The sequence below is a fragment of the Diadema antillarum genome, unplaced genomic scaffold, assembly GCF_040938485.1.
Source record: "Diadema antillarum isolate AM-2024a unplaced genomic scaffold, OU_Dant_1.0 scf00000066, whole genome shotgun sequence".
NCBI classification, from domain to species: domain Eukaryota; kingdom Metazoa; phylum Echinodermata; class Echinoidea; order Diadematoida; family Diadematidae; genus Diadema; species Diadema antillarum.
In genome coordinates, this window is record NW_027270955.1 from 2,977,706 (window position 1) to 2,995,089 (window position 17,384).

A 17,384-nucleotide genomic window follows, 5' to 3' on the forward strand; every position below is an offset into this window, starting at 1 on the left:
ATCCTCTTTAATCCAGCATTGCTGACGAAAAGAAAAAAAAAAAAAAAAAGAATTGAGATAATTACATGTACAAGCAAATATTAGCGGTTAAAAGGAGCTCGTGCGTTTGCTGACATCTTGGTCTTTCGCTAGTACGTTTATGCCCGGACTATTTGGTTGTGGATAGTTATGTTCGGATAGCCGCGATGAACAATGCACTGCCAGTTGTACAGAGATGTTCCATTTACATTGTAATGATATATCATTTCACGTTAGCAGAAAGAACAAGTTATTCGTCTCTGTTAATATACCGACAGTAAACCTATCATGTCAGTGTTAGTGTAGGCCTCTAATTAAGGAAAATCGTGCTCGTTATTTACTACTACTACGACAATAGTAATAGTAATAATGATGATGATGATGGGAAAAATAATAATAATGATAATACTACTACTACTACTACTACTAATAATAATAATAATAATAATGATAGTAATAAAATTAGTAATAATAATAACATTAATTATAATTATTATTATAATCATTATTATTACTATTATTATTATTATTATTATTATTATTATTATTATCATTATCATTACTACTATTTCTACCATTACTATCATTACTATTGTTATTATTATCAATATTATCAAGTTTCAAAAGGAATGACGGTTAGTGGTCTCAGCACCAGCAACGCAGTCAAATGCATACTAATGATTTCATCTGTGCCTGTTTAACTGTTCATCGCTCATTACACAAAATCATCCTTGGGGAATTTCGTCAGTCCCGTTGATACGAAAGAACAAAATTTTCTTTTATGTCGTAAAAAAGAAAATGAAATGACATGCTGCCTTAGTTGCGTAGTCTAAGTGGTTTTACTTCCGCGCGTAGACCTCCTGCAGCCAAATCAGAATTAGACCTACCACTGTATAGAGGGATTCACAAACGTAGGAAAGCAAAACACGAACTGCGCAGCTCCGTTTCACATGCGTCCTTTCACGAGTGCAATTTACGACTCTAATAATGTTATTGTTATATCTCGACAAAGGTATAAGAAACTCGCATTTTCATATTTTTGAATGTATTCATTCTGTGGAAGCTTATTTTATTAACTACTTTGTAATCTGAAATTTTTGTATCGACTATGCATCGATGATATTGTATGATTGAATATGTACTAAATAAAGTGACCTGTTATTATACCAAATGCTGTAAAAAAAATATTGGTTTACAGTTGTTTTTGTTTATGTTTGTTCCATTGCGTTAAAAGAGCAGGAAAATACCAAACGGATGATAGCAAAAGGATGACAGATGTAGTATCAATGTTTTCCTTTCTCATTAGTTTCTCATCAATCGCAAATGTACTTGAGGAAGGCCATGGAGGAATACTTTCATCAGCTTCTTTTCTTTTCTTTTTTTTTTTAATTTGGGGGAGTACACAGGTGTACACAGCAGAATCACAACAGAAAAGACATGAAACGAATTTGAAGGAAAGTTTGACGAAAATGATCGCTAAAAGACGAAATTACTTTTGCTGTTATGTTTGCAGCGAGTGTTAGGGACGAATTTGAATAGTAAAAATGTAAAAAATGACGGGAATGTGTGACAAAAAACTATGAATAGACTTTGTTCGAAAATGATCGACAAAAGACGAATTTGAAACTAGGATTAGCATATTCCAGACTTCTCGCGACGAAACTGAACTGAAAGACTTAGGCCTAACAAGACTCCTGAAGAAGGTGTAGGACGTCGAAAATTTGAGTCGCATAAACTCGTGCTTTATTGGCCAAAAATGCATAACCAGTTTGTTTCTTCATTTCTTCATGGAGCCAATGCATGAAATCTCGACATCGACTTTACATGGATAGATAAATGGAAAAGGGATAAAACAGAGAGGAAATGTGCAGAACGTGAAACCAGACAATTGTGCAAACACACACACAGGTCACCGAATGTACAGGCGTAAATATAATACATTGTATACATAATATGACAATTATTTCAGCAGAGACGTTTTGCTTTCTGACACTCAAGATGGTTTATGAAACTCGAATCTATTATTATTACTTTCTCCTGTGTTGAAAGCTTCACAAACGTTTAAAGGTTATAAAAACTCCGCAAGTATCTACAATCTACGTCATGCTCTGGCATTTCTTTTTTTTCACATTAAGTGTTTATTGAGTATGTACAGTATATCCGTGCGCCAGGGTTTGCAGTGTAAATCTATGTGGATTTTACAATACTTGAGCTGGTCACGAATTCTGGTGCCTCAACACTGCTCGCCACGGACACATTTTTTGGCAAGAAATGGCGGGAATCAATAGCTAGCTCCGGGAAGAGATGGAGGCAAGATCTCAATCTGATTTCAATATCACTTGTGCTCACGTGGTGTTCCGAACTCGAAGCAGACACAAGTGCATAGTGAATTACTATACCTTTGCAAAGCTACAGCATCTGGTCTTTACGACCGCCATGGTGACATGGGGCAATGTGGCTCCATTTGTTGAGCCTACCCTATGGTACCATAATGAGTTGGTTTTTTTTTTTTTTTTTTGGTTTTTTTTTTTTCTGGACCGAAGCCAGCTAAAATAACACACGTTTAGCTTAGCTTGTCTAGTAGGTGAAAGGCAAGTCAACATCCCTTTTCCAGGTATACTAGTGCAAATGTTGATTGTTTTGGAAAAAGCAGTCTGCACATTGTTCATCATCCACATTGAGAAAAGACATTACAAAAGAAATTATGTCATCCCATGGCGAACCTTATCCAAGCATTTCCCGTTAAATTATGTACATCGGTGGCAAACAATGAATAAAGGTATTCGTTCTCTCTTGACAATTAGTGTCATCCATGCTGACTTGGAAATGTACCGTAAAATTTATACATTATGACTTAAAGAAATGAACACTTAGATGTAGACTCCTGGGGGTGTTTCATCAACGTTTGTCAGCGCTGACAATTTCAGCAAAATCCTTGGTTTTGATTGGCTGAGATGCTCTGGTCACTGCCTGTTACTATGGTGATTCAAGTTGTCAGCGCTGACAAACGTTGATGAAACACCCCCAGGTGTCCTGGAATGATTTCCTCGTCAGTTCATTCTTGTCTGCAATGATGGGTATGAATATCGATGCTTGCATAATGCGAGGAGTTTTTTTTTTCCATAAAATCACAACGTGATCCATTCTACAGACAGAGAAACATTTGGCAGAACTTCATTGAGCAATGGTATATTCAGATATGACAAAAAGACAACAGTTATACACGGTATTAAACGTTACTTAAGAGTGGCATGACAAAGGTGCACACATAGAAAGGCAATGAAGATGCAGAATAGAAAAGATGAATATGGAGGAAACAGCTTGCTTCTAATAGTGTCGTTAACTCACTTGTATAAACGTATAAAAACATCAAAATCGTTTGCATAATTGAAAAAAAATGCTTCAAATCTGAAAACATGCTTTTCTGCAAAACATCACTTTATGCATGTAAATAAATTGACAGTATTAAATTGTACAACCTACAATTGCTCTGTATGAGACAAATTTTTTGACACCTGCCTATAGTAAGTTAGACGGTATCTGTGTGATTAATCAATAATATTAACGGTATGATATACAGTCATTTCAAATGTCATATATTTTCAATGACTTGTAATTGGTGCTAAGCCACGTACAGGTGTGTGAAAGGAATATCAGTCCTCTCTCCCACCACCCACAGGGAAACATCACCCCATGCTAAAGAGAACTGAAATAAATGAATTTACAGAGATTGATCCAAGACTGGGGGCATCATGGCCCCTCCGGACATTTTGAGATAACTTCCAGAATTTATAAGATCCAAAACTTCATGACTTTTTTTAGGGTCTTACGCACCTTTTGATACCTAATCATATACCAGCAGCGGATACGGTGTTACGTTAAATTTTACTGTCACATGTCAGTCAAAAATGTAGTATTTGTCCGTGTTTGTGTGTAAAATGAACTAGGTTTTGCAAGATTCTAATGTAATACTTTTGTTTTTCTTGCACAGTTTGAGTTTCAGCTATTAAAATCTGCTCTGAAGTTGAAATCAATTGCTCTGAATGTAAACAACACAAAACAATTGATATTATAGGAAAAAACAATAATTAACACGAAAAATACCGAGATACCCGAGTTTGATAGGCATAACGAGTATAAATGTTTAATTAGATACCTAATGTTTGGTCTTGGATTTGTTAGACAATCAGTTTTCTTACAAATACATGTTAAGCAACTCCTTTCATATATTTCACATTATAGGGATCACTAGACAATCATATTGGCACAAAATATAAAAAAAAATCAACAAAATTAGCATATTTGCATAATTGATTAACCTTCATTGGAAAATTATGGCAACTTTTGTAAAACACCTATGCATTCTTGTAGGTGATGTCATAAAGTAGGGTGTTTGTTGAATTTGGCAACAATCAGACATTCCCTGGCCGAGATCATAGTGGGGCATCATGCCCCCCCCCCTTCCTCAAAACCTCCAAAATATTCCAGCCTTTTTAGGGTTAAACCAAAGAGGACACGGGCCAAGCACTTGGAACTGCACTCGAGTCACACATTGGTATCACAACCACCATACGCAAAATGACGATTTCACTTCATCACCTACCAACTCGCCCATTATATCTTATGGAAACCACGTAAAGAGTAAGGAGACACCATCCCTTCTAGATGTGCTGGTTTTGTCACATGGACATGAACGTCTGCCTATAACTCCTCTTCAGCACCAGTTTAAAATGTCAGCATAGGCAGATTTAAGTGAATTACATGGCATTATTGCAGCGAGTTTCATCAATAAAAGTGTTACTATTGCTATTATGTTATTACAGCTGTATTACTAATTAGTAGCAGTGGTGATGTAAGTCATATTTCCCCTCTGTATGTGCCTCAGGGTTTCCTATATGATTATATGAAATATTTGAAATCGTCCTGGGTACTGTTTTTCCTGGTGAAATTGGTGAATTGCTGATAGCTCGGCCACAATCATGGTTCACATTTTAGTATAGTTTTCTTTTTTCTCTTTTTTTTCTTCTTTTTTTTAATCACATAGGCATACGCCGCTTTTCTTATTTGGCACCATTCACTCGCCTGGTCTTATCTTCTATCCGTTCTCCGTTTCTTTTTCACAAACACTGACTACTCGGGGCCTACAGCCAAACAAGCTTGCTTTCATGTAGGTCCCATCATACTTCCTTTTGTTCAACCCCATTCGATTTGGACTAGTTATCATTTCAATTGATGTGATATTGCCATGTATATTGTTCGTTTTTGCACATTGTTTATAAGGTAAAAGAACCTGTATTATTATTTCTGATGTGACATTCACGTACGAGAAGTATGAAAATAAATGAATTGAATTGAATTGAATTGAATTGAATTGAATTGAATTGAATTAGCATAGATTACGACAAGATTATTCTTCTGGCGAGATCCACTGAAGAGTCTTTATAATATATCATCTTTTTTTCACAATGATATTGGACTAGCAATCGTATACCCCCCCGGAGATACCGAAGAGGAATGTACGTTGGAAAGTTTGTTTTCCTTCTTTTCATTTTCTTTTCTTTCCATTGACTTGATGTTACATTCCGCCGTCTTGAGACAACTCCAGATAAACTTAAGCAGCTTTGTGCTCCTCTCCACATCTTCTTCATGGTTATTGTGGGTGTAATTTTCAACTACGATCATATCCTCTTCGGGAATATCTGGGAGTAATTCCAGCGGACCCCACCCTTTAATCTCCATGTCGGTTTTATGCGTGAAAACGTATGATCTCATCTTCGCACCTTAAAGAAGATAATGAGAAACAGAGAGGGACAGAAAGAGATAACATAAGGAATGAATACAAACACAGAATGCCCATACATTCTTACATTGTTGGTTGAAATACCACACAGAAACGCCAGTGTAATGACAGAAAAATAAAAGTTTAAACTGTTAAAATGAAACTTATGTCGGTAAATATTAAAAAAACGATCCATTATTCAAAGCTTAATCATTTTTATTTGCGAGATACTGTAGTATCGTTTTCAATAAAATGTGCATATTACATTTCTGATTACGTCACTGTCTAATGAATTCCTATTGGTTTTCACATTTCATACAATACACTTTTTTAGATCTGCAAGTTACCAATCACGACTTCGAAAAGGACATGTGATGTTGACTTGATTTGTGAGACAGTTGTGAGGGTGGGTATGCTCTTATTACAATACCATAATTCACAGGTATGGATACAGCTTGTAGGGTGGAACATGTGAAATTTAGAATCTCATATCTGTAACATTACTGTCTGCTTTTACGAAGAAATACGTTGCTCTCTCTGTCTGACGGCTTTGCTTTATTTTGATTGCTGTAAACAATAACTTGAGTTGAGTTTCACTAGATATCCCAAACTTACAGCTCCATCATTGAAAGAATACAAAATTAATATTCCATTATTTTCATTTTTTATTATGTACCTCAACTTCTCTCTCTGCAAACTTTATAGACTTGTGTTCGGATAAGACATCATTATCATCACGAAATATGGGTTTCGCATTTTTTAAATATATATAAGTATGTATAAAATTGTCAAAATTATACGCTTTTTCACACATTATCACGCAGTCATTCAGTGATCACTGCCTGGCATATAGTTTGTGGAAACTCGCCCTTGAAAAGAAGCGTATCAAATTCAAAGAGTTTCTCCTCCTAACCCCACACACACATACACACTTATTTTCCTCGCTCACTAAAATAGAGAAATTTAAGGAAAAGAAAAATTCTGGAGCAAGACACTTACCACACAACTTTTCTATTTCTTGGGAAAATTTACTTAGAAATCTCTTCAAATCGTTGGTAGCGTTTTCGTCTCTGTTAGAATATGAATTAAGAATAACATGAACGGACAATCCCTGTAACGAATCAGAAACAAATACTTCACATTGTCACGTTAAACCAAGCTGCTCATTGAAATTCAGAAAACCCTCAATTATTATTCCATGTCCTTAGACGCCTTCAATCCGATCATTAACGCAAATGGGAAATTAATTCCCGACAAAACTGAGTCATTTCAAGACACAAGGGTCTTTAATATTCCATCTGAACAATCTCATGAGGACATGCTGTCAATGCTGACGGCAATGATAACTATTATCATCGTTTATTTTCCTATCATTTTAATCATTGCCGTTTCAACATCTTCCCTCATTCACCAAGAGTAGCCTCAATATAGAGTATGATATGTAAGAATTGTTCTCTTAGATGGCTCTGATGATGATCTAATAGTAGTCCAAAAGTACAACCTCCCCTTTTCACAAGGGGTAAGGTAAAACATCTCGTGGGCGTGTGAAAGGACAGGGCCGAATTCGAACAGGAAAAGCCTAAATTGTATAGACAAGCTTTGCGGCAGGAGATTGAAATGAACTTCAATTCAAAAGATGATTGTGGCGGTCTTCCTGCAATAGAGATCTATTAAACAATTCACTTTGCAATAGAGGTAGTACAGTGAGACTCTACCGTGTCATCTGACGCGGTACAAACAGCTGCGATGAAAAAAAAAATATCCAGGATAAAAAAAAAGAAAAGAATAGAAATCCTTTCTGCGAAATGAGATTATTCATGATCGACGGGACGAATCAATTTCAAACTTGATCAACACTGATCAATATCTGCCCTTAGCCAGCCTTACTAATGACACACTAACAGAATACTTGATGACCCAACAGATAAACAGCTATTATGTGATAGTCATAGAGTACAGGGCCCTGTTTTATGAAGAGTTATAATTGATTTATCGGAATATATCGCTGATTTCTATGGTAAGTCTATGTCAGCCTGTGTTGTAAGAAAATTTATAATCGATTATATCTTTTGATAAAACGGGGCCCAGAGGCTGACAAGTCTCGTGTAGTTTCTTGCCCCCCCCCCCCGAAGATTTTTTGAGTTCTCATGCTTGATTATGGGGAAAGAAATTGAATACATGAGTCCCACACTATAATGATACAGTGTACAGTAAATTATGTTCCGAGACTAAAATGATAAATTATGTTAATGTAGCATACATCCGCCTCCCATGTGTCGATTGGCTGATTGATATTTAATATTTAGGTCGTGAAACTTTTGCAATAATTCATCTGTGGCTAAAATATTCATTGATTGCAATTGTTTTCCCGTTTTCAATTTTAAAAAAAAGTACTATGAAGTCACTGTAATAAAGAGAAACATGTTGCTTATGATGCCTGCAACATTCACTAAGTTTGATTTTGTCAAATTGTGGTCTCACCTTGCCGCGTCAGTGACAAAAATAGGACAATGTATTCTTTCTCCAACGTCCGCTTTGTGCCCTGAAACAGAAGTGGTAAATAATTTACGATCAATTTTCCTTTGAGTCTACACAGCAGAGCATAGTTGCCCTGTAGATGTTATAATTGATAGGTTTTACGGCAATCCGATACAATGTGATACGTAATTGAGTTTACTATTAAGCCAGGTTTGCTTATGTTAATAAACGTGGGAGAGAAGCAGAATTTCGTTGTTTACCTTCGATATCATTGACGTGCCTTCTATATGATTGATTTTGCTTGTACAAATTCTCTTCTAGAGAAATCCTCAAGTTCTATTGGTCATTTACCAACGTAACCCAAACACACACACACGCACACACACACGCTCATATCTTTTTTCACAGTAACATAACGACTGGATGCATAGAAATTAGCTTTTTCTTTTTCGTGAGCGCTGTACACTTATGGCGCAGCACGAAATGGAAGAATGGTGTGATGCACACCATGACACTAAGTTATGACATGGGACATGTCTATGAAATCATCTTATTCAGTCTAAAACCATTGTATGAAAGAGAAAATTGAGCATTTTCTGAACCATACTTACATCTATGTTTCAAAGTATACGTATACCCTAGCTTTGCAGCCTTGCTTTTCTTTGCTTTTTTAAACTAAAGCTGAAATAAAATTACTGCAGTATTCTGATCACCCCAAGAATTCACGTATTTTTAACTAATTTTGCGCCAGAAAAATAGTACGATAAAGTAAAATTCAACTGAAGTTGCACGAAAAATATTAAGTTCTTACTCAATTGATCCATATATTCAGTGGTACTACCCGAGTAATCCTTTAGTCCTCTGTTGTCGAAGAGCGTTATACTGTTTGTCAGGTGATACGGTATATTTCCTCGTGTGATACTCCCACCTTCCATCGGGTCGTAGGAATCGTCAGCGTGTTTGTGATACTTGCCTGCAGTATGATAATTGCGACAGGCAAATTATATAGTCAATGGACCAGTGACTACACAGCACATACATCAAATATTATACACGTGTATATGCATATCTATACACATGCACGAAACTTGCAAATCATGGGATAAGTTCAACACTATGGAGGAGAAAATCATCGTGTACATAGTTTGTTTGATTTTTTTTTAAGTTCGGTTATACAAGACAATATTATGATGGTAGGAAGCATGATAGGTAAAATAATGTATTATATTCGGATCATGTTAATGTATTAAAGTGTGGCCTTTTGTTCTTAAAACAGAAGAAGAAGAAAGCCAGCCAGATAAGGACTGCCATAGGATAATTGTTAAACTGTGACACTGCCATCAGGCATGCCCTGTGTGTCGCTGGCTTCTCCGAGAGACTTCTATATTCATCTACTACGTGATTAGATTTTATTTCGACAATTTATGTACCAGGCAAGAAAAAGATGAAAGGCAAATATTAATATCAAATATCTATACAAATATAACATGAATGATATGCTCTGTGCATATAGCATATCGCCTACAATAACCTGAATTACAAACGCGACGGAGCAATAGATTTGTGTCTCATTACACTGAAAAAAGGAAGAAAATGTAAGCAGCGTGTGCATGTGATGTAATCGCAAAGAAAGGTTACAGCAGGTGAACTAAAATCTACTGTAGAATGCTTTTGAGCAATTTTCGGGAGGGAGAATCTGCTCCATCTTCAAAATAAACATCAATATACAAAAAATAAGTAAGGAGACTATAGTACAAGTTCATCTCCGTGGACAAAGCATATTTATGAATTTGTATGTTTTTTATGAAGCAGCGACATCGATCCCATGGAGATATTGATGATCATTTTGTTGTTGTTGTAATTTTCAATTGTACAGCACAGAATCCGGAAACATAATTATATGAAATCTACAAGCTGCAGTATCAACCAAGCATACAAGGTTATCAAAACTTATCAAAGTAGATGGTATAAGCTGCATGTAATTGCTGTTTTACTATTCTTTTTTCTGTTGCTATATTAGTGTTATTAATATGATTAATAATGGTACACTATTGACGTGATATTACGTATTGTTTTTTATACATCCTCCACATGTCTCCACATTAGCAGACTAATACAGAACTTGGTTGATGACAATGTTATAGAAAGAAATGTAAACCAAAAAAGAAAATAAAAGGAGATGAATACTTTATTTAATTCATGAATCATGTTAATATAACAATAATTTGAGATTCCTTTATTTCTCAATCGCCCCTTGCTGACACGATATCATGGGTTTCTATACACGTAGATTAAAATCATATCTTATAATAAGTTCTATTTCAAAAAATTACATTTCTCCCGCGCGCTACGTGTCCATCACCAAGACCTCATTATGGACAGCACTTGATGCAATGACCTCATTTTCTTTCTTTTTTTTCGACTGATCAATTTGACCATAGTAAGATATTCCAAATTTTTACCGATTTGTCCATGGAATAGATGAAATAATGTTAATATTGATTAGGTATGTCACGATGAAGAAAATGTATTACCTGTCAGGGCAAACATGACCGAATTGATGAAGGACGACTTGCCGGCGAACATCACACCAAATAACCCAAGGTTCACCTTATTCACGGTTAGTTTACTTCCCGAAGCACCTCCAGGTCTGTACTCTTGTATTTGTTTCCTCAGTTTCTCCATCTCTTCTCGTGACGCGACTAAAGAGGGCAGACATAAAAAGACTTGGCTTTGTATACACGCAAGATAAATTTTCTATTGTAAACAGTTTGCATTAGATAGACATGTACATTACGTGATGTTAAAGGGATAGTACAGTATTGGTGGAGATGAGAATTGGGCTTTTAACTTTTTGCGAGATACCAAGAAAACACTTGCGAAATAGTACAGAACATACCATTTTAAGAGGAATTCAAAGTTTTTTTGATGAAAATCGGGTTTGGAATGACTGAAACATCCAAAAACAAAGTAAAACAAAGCGATCGTAATAAAGTGTGGGTCCCACACTTTACTAGAATCGCTCTGTTTTGGATATCTCAGCCGTTTTAAAACCAATTTTCATCAAATAAACGTTGAATTCCTCATGGAATTACATGCTCTTTCATATTTCATAAGAGGTTTCTCATTATCTCACCAAAAAATGTTAGAAACCTGAAATTAGGTCTCAACCAAAACTATACGACCCCTTTAAAACAATCCTTGGTATAGGCTTGCTGAACAGATCAGAACCACCCACCTAAGAATTACAAGCTGTGCTATTGACTTCGCCCCCCCCCCCCCTTTGGTTCCCATATGACTATAACTTTTTACCATTATTATGTTGCAAATGACATTAGAATATACGTTTCTACTATTTTTGTCCATCAAAAAGGGCAAATGCCATTGCATAGTATAATAATCATTGTAATCTGGTAATTCAGTTATGTTTGTTTCTTGCTATATTAATGTGTCTTGTTTTTGTGAACACATAAAATCAAAATGTGCAGCCCTATTCACGTTATACACACGACACAAAACTTTAATAGTTGACAGAGCCCTAGCTCTCAAGAGCTGCTTCGAACTCTGAAAGCGAATCATTCGAACGGAGATGACCTACTGATTTTCTCTAAACACAGAAATGCAATTTAATTTATTTGCGGAAGACACCGTACTTGGAAATACACGTCGGAGTCCGGTATATGACCGCAACAATCTGACAATGATGGTAATTGTTACATCATCATTCATCAGTTATCAGTAATCATCAATTAGAATCATCACCATGATCAGCCCTCACCCTGGTGAACCAAAGGTAATTATCATATTGTACCATCTCCTCCAATGAATCAGTTTTACCCACATTTGTTTATCTATCCGTCTATCTATCTACCTATCTATCCATCCATTTATCTATCTGCATATATATATATATATTTCCATTTCCTCCATTCTATATTTATACTCTCTCGATGCTTTACAGAATTTCGATATCTATATAATGGGGCCTATCTCTTCTCATGAAAGTTATAATCTTTCATGCTATATATAAAGCGACACTATAATATTGGTCATGATCTTCCAACTCCGTGCGTTTCCTCCTGTGACAATTACTCCAAAAAAGTATCTGAACGCTATTAAAGCCAAACATAAATCCTGCCCGCAAACATAACTCTAACCCGAATCATAATCCTCACATCAAACTAAGCCTAAAACCCCATCACAGCCTTAACCCTCACCCTAAGTCTTTGGAAAAAATAAGACCAGAGCAATCGTCGCAAGAGCAAACGTCGTGTCACCTCCAACTTTACGTCCTTTTAACTTATCATGTACGCTATAAACTGCTACTATAGTTGATATTATAATTGTCGTTGTAATCATCACTGCTATTATAGCTTGCACTGCATGGCAAAATCATCATACAATGTTACTGGTTGCGATATTTCGTGCTGTGTGTCGAATCAGTCCGATTTCCACGTGATGTTATATCAGTTTGTTACACTGATATCTAGTCAAGACTACGGGTAACGATACACTCATTCATTTCCATGTGAGAGTGCTCAGTATGAGAGGTGTTATAATGACTTTAGTTTACACTGACGAAAGTGATGTTAACACGCAATCTTTTCAGTATCGATGGTTTTGACTTCTTTATCACAAACATATGTTTCTACGTCAAAAAAAAAAAGAAGAAAAGAAGAAACCAAACAACAAAAACGTAAGAAAGTCCAATAGTCCATGCATCTTCTCAAGCATGCAAAACTCTGTATAGCATTACAACCCAGGATCTTCTATTTTATGTAATTCACCGTTCAGACACGTGTTACACCGTTTCATACTTTGTCTATTACTACTCTGTAGTATTACAGCCAAGGATCTCTTTTTTTTAATGGAAGTCACCGTTCAGACAGATGTTAACGTGTTCCATACTTCGTTTATTGTTTCCCGTGTCATCGTTATTCGTTTCTATTTTTCTTCCTGTTTATCTATTCCGAGAGGAAGGAGGTAGATTGTTTATGGCAATAGTAGTAGTAAGTGGACCCAAGTAATGCACTAGGCATAATAGTTGGCAAATTGAACTTTTCGGAAATATATTTTACGCCTTATCTGAAACATGTGATAAAGAGGTAGTAAAGGTGTCGTATACAATTACAGCCTTGAAATAATTAGAATCTTTCAAGCGCACGTACCAAGTTCAGGGTTGTTTTCTTCGCCACTTGGACTCCTCTCGTAAGCACGGTGCGTGAAGAAGCCGGTGCAACAATCTGCGCGAGGGTCAATGGGGGTAGTAAGTAAAGCATAATTATGCGGCAATCGCCTAATCATTGGACACGCATCACCGTAGGCACCAATTGGGCAGTAAAGGATGAAATAAAACTATAAGAGCGACTACAACATACACTAATATTTTTCTGCATTCAAATGTCCCTGGATAGGTTGTTTACAGACTCAAGAACTCGAATTTATAGTCCATTGATAATACAAATTTGAAAATTGTTGAAGCTTGCATCAGTGCTTGACGCAAGCGGTGGACGATTGATTGGCCCGGCCAGAAGATTTCGGGGTCATAACCTAATTATAGGTTTTTGTCGCCACCTGGGCAATCGAACTATTATTATTATTATTATTATCATTATTATCATTTTGGTGTGTACATTGTTTTTATGTTGTTGTTTTTCTAATCCAGAATGGTGAAGAAGAACTAACGTCCCAGTGCGTGATATCTACACTATAATTTTAGCTAGGTACCGCAAGGGTTGCCAGATCGCCGCTAGTCTTACTATTTCTAACCAATGTCCATATATAATATTACGGCCGATCTTATTTTTTTAAAAATCATTTCTCCCGTTTTATACCCACGTCTACCCCTATAATGATAGAACAATCATTTCAAGAACATTATCGAGCCATGTAAAATCATGCTTTTGCCCATTATCCTAAATGTACAATTTAAAATCAACACATTTTTACATTTTTCCTTTTTCATAACATTTTCTAATGTTTTATTCAATATATTTATTTGTTAATATTTTACTTTAAAGTTTCGGGCCATAAAATTGTCATTGTCCGGCCATCACCTATACGTAAAGACAAGTTTGTTCACAGTTACTATTATATCTGTATGTAACTTTGCCGAACTCTATACAGTTTAATTTATTTGATGTCATTTTAATAATTGCTTTCGAAAAATGACATATGTCCTTCAATTACTTTGCATTTTATTTGTACTTCACCGTGTCAGTCAGTAATAAACAGTGATTACTTGTGTTGCTGGTTACTGAATTATATCAATTTGCTCTGACAATACTACGTCTTATCGTCGCTTTGAAAGACGTTAAAAGTGACATCTACCTCCTTTGTGTCCACCATCTTTCTTCTTGTGTGTGACTTTAAACACAAGAAAACCCACCAGACCCAAGACGATAGGAATCACCACAATTATTACGATAATTGCGGTAAAAGGAAATCCTCCTGCACATGCACGAGAAAAGAAGAATAAAGAGCAAGCCTCATACACGATGACCACGTATGACAGAAGTGATGACGTATACGAACTTTTGTATGCAGATATGGCTGTATTAATTCATTGTGTGCACATGGTACTTGCAAATGAGTATTATGTGTGCGTTCCTTCATGCAGTAGACATGAGAAAGTTTTTTTTTTCACGAACCTCACAGACATGTCAGTCAATCAATATGATTATCATCGATCAATATATCGACCAACTTATCAAAGTCCTAATAATGCCATAACCTATTGTGAATATCAACTACCGTAAGAACAGTTTTCCATATATTGAATGGTCAGTAATGATCACTGTAAACTATTATAGACGAACAAAATGGCAAAAGTCTCAAGAATTTTGCATGTAAGATGAAAGAACTTTGCAGCTTGTCACATTCGTACATATCTTGATCCGAAAATGACGTTGGATAGTGTTGGAAGCAAATCAAATTGCGCAATGATGTCAATGGTAAAGTTCCCAATATGCATGTCATGCCTGTTGTGACCGTCATCAATGTTGTGGCATTTGCGGCACACATTTCAACATGCAAACTGGATGAGGCAAAAATGTCAACACTCACAAGGCCCCACTTCACATTTCACTTCCCTCGTTGAAAAGGGAAGAAAAGGGAGTTACACCTTCCTGTGTCAAAACACCCTGATGCCAAGATTTGTCACCACTGGTGAGTATTGTAGTTGAGGGGGTGAAGTGTTATATTCGTTACCAAACTTTCATGTTCGTAATGATATATTCTCTCATCTTGTTCGGATTTCATTATTATGTAATTGTGATCGCTGCCACTATCACATATGGATGCATGTGCACCTTAACCTTAAGGTCACTTTAGTATGTCTCGTCCGGTAACTGAAAGTTTCTGTTTGTATGAGTCTAAGGATCTACACGTTTTAGGTCAACTTTACCGTATATTAGAGCTTTCTTTTCAAATCATTTATGAAGTTCTTGTAGTTTCATTGAATGTATTACTAAACTTTTTCCCCCAAGTCATTCAATTCAATTTATTTCACTTTCTTCTTCCACAGAACGTACGAGAAAAAAAAAAGTCACATGATTTTAAATAATAATTTCACTGTATTACTAACAAGAAAATTTACCGTTAAAAAATAAAGATATGTAAACAGCATTATACATAATTACTAATCAATTTTCTCACATATTACATTATCTATGCTCTGAAGAAAGTAAAATAATTGAGGAGTTCACTTACTTAAACGTAAAAATGTACGCCAAAAAACAGAGCTTATACCTGATTTCACGATCATCACCGTTATCGTTGCATTTGCAATGCCTTGGACAGCTTCTCCACGGGCACTGCACGTAAATGTTTCCCTGCTACTCTCGGAGCTCATTGACACGTTCGCATAGACGGTTTGGTCGCTGGTACCATCCTCCCGTCTCTCGAAGGACGCTGGAAGTAACGTTACGTCTGATTTCCCAGCTGCTGTCAGTGACATTGCGACGTCCGGTTTGGTCCCACGTACTGTGCATGAGAGCTGGAAATTCCGGCTGGTCACATCCTTAGTGCAATGCTCATCCCCTTGACATTTGTCAAAGGTAGGACCACTCCCATAGGCTGAGGGATGACAGCACACGGATAAACATGACGGAATATTATTCGGCACAAGACGATTACGTTTTAGGTGCCAGTTTTTTAACTTTATCTCCCTCTACAAATTAAATTTGTTAAGATCGCAACTGCTGATTTGAAATTTAACAAAAAATGTCGAGAAAAGGAACCAGTGGGACTCGAAACTCTCATCTACTGCTTTTCGGGCAGCGACACTACCACCAGGCCGCTGTGCCTGGTTGCCAGCAGTGACACCATGAACTTGTAACAAATAGCCAAGCTCCGAAATTCCACCATTGGTATGTTAAGATGTCCAACATTGTCCAAGGGGGACAAGGCACATTAGATAAACATTGCCCTGCTTTTCTATGTATAAATGTTCTATTCTTTCACATCAGCAAAATCTGAAATGCTTATGCACCATAAAGTGTCATACTTTATGCATTTCCTATTTGTATGTGTGTGTGTGTGTGTGTGTGTGTGTGTGTGTGTGTGTTGTGGTGTCTTCCTTTACTACTGAAGGTTGTATGACTTCGTCGTGAAAGGACGTGTTCTCAAGCGGCCCTCCACCACAACACGCGTTCGATACCGTATAAGCAAGGAACTTGCTAGAATGTCTCAGCCACGCCCCTACACTCGGGCTACATCATCAAAGCAGCACACGCCAGGCGGCGCGGGCCCGGGGGACAGGGCTTCCTCACCGCATGGTCAGGGCCCCAGCAATGCAGAGCTTCAAAGGGACATTGCTAATCTTTCAACCACCATTAGCTCAAAAATAGACAATCTGAACCATCAAATAGACACGAAAATTGACAAGTTGAACGAACAGATCAGTGACATAAACAAGCGGTTCACTGAAATCGAGAAGTCCCTCGAGTTCAACGATGCTAAAATTTCGGATGTGGAGAAGGAGATACCAAACGTGCGCAGTGTTCTGGAAAATGAAATAAAAAAACTAGAGGAGAAAATGACGCTTATGGAGATTTATAACAGAAAGATGAATCTTCTCTTCTATGGGGTCCCAGAGCAGAAAAACGAA

General features: G+C 36.6%; 1 protein-coding gene across 1 annotated transcript in view; it reads right to left on the reverse strand.

Moving 5' to 3' along the window:
- Positions 1–3,704: 3,704 nt before the first annotated feature.
- Positions 3,705–17,384, reverse strand: part of LOC139716519 (uncharacterized) — a 39,474-nt gene continuing 25,794 nt past the window's right edge. The window contains exons 4-10 of the mRNA XM_071628059.1: positions 16,025–16,351; positions 14,606–14,725; positions 13,444–13,518; positions 10,810–10,977; positions 9,117–9,248; positions 5,598–5,798; positions 3,705–3,724 (exon numbers count right to left, since the gene is read on the reverse strand). Coding sequence (XP_071484160.1) covers positions 3,705–3,724; positions 5,598–5,798; positions 9,117–9,248; positions 10,810–10,977; positions 13,444–13,518; positions 14,606–14,725; positions 16,025–16,351 — 1,043 coding nt within the window. The remainder of the gene's footprint in view (positions 3,725–5,597; positions 5,799–9,116; positions 9,249–10,809; positions 10,978–13,443; positions 13,519–14,605; positions 14,726–16,024; positions 16,352–17,384) is intronic.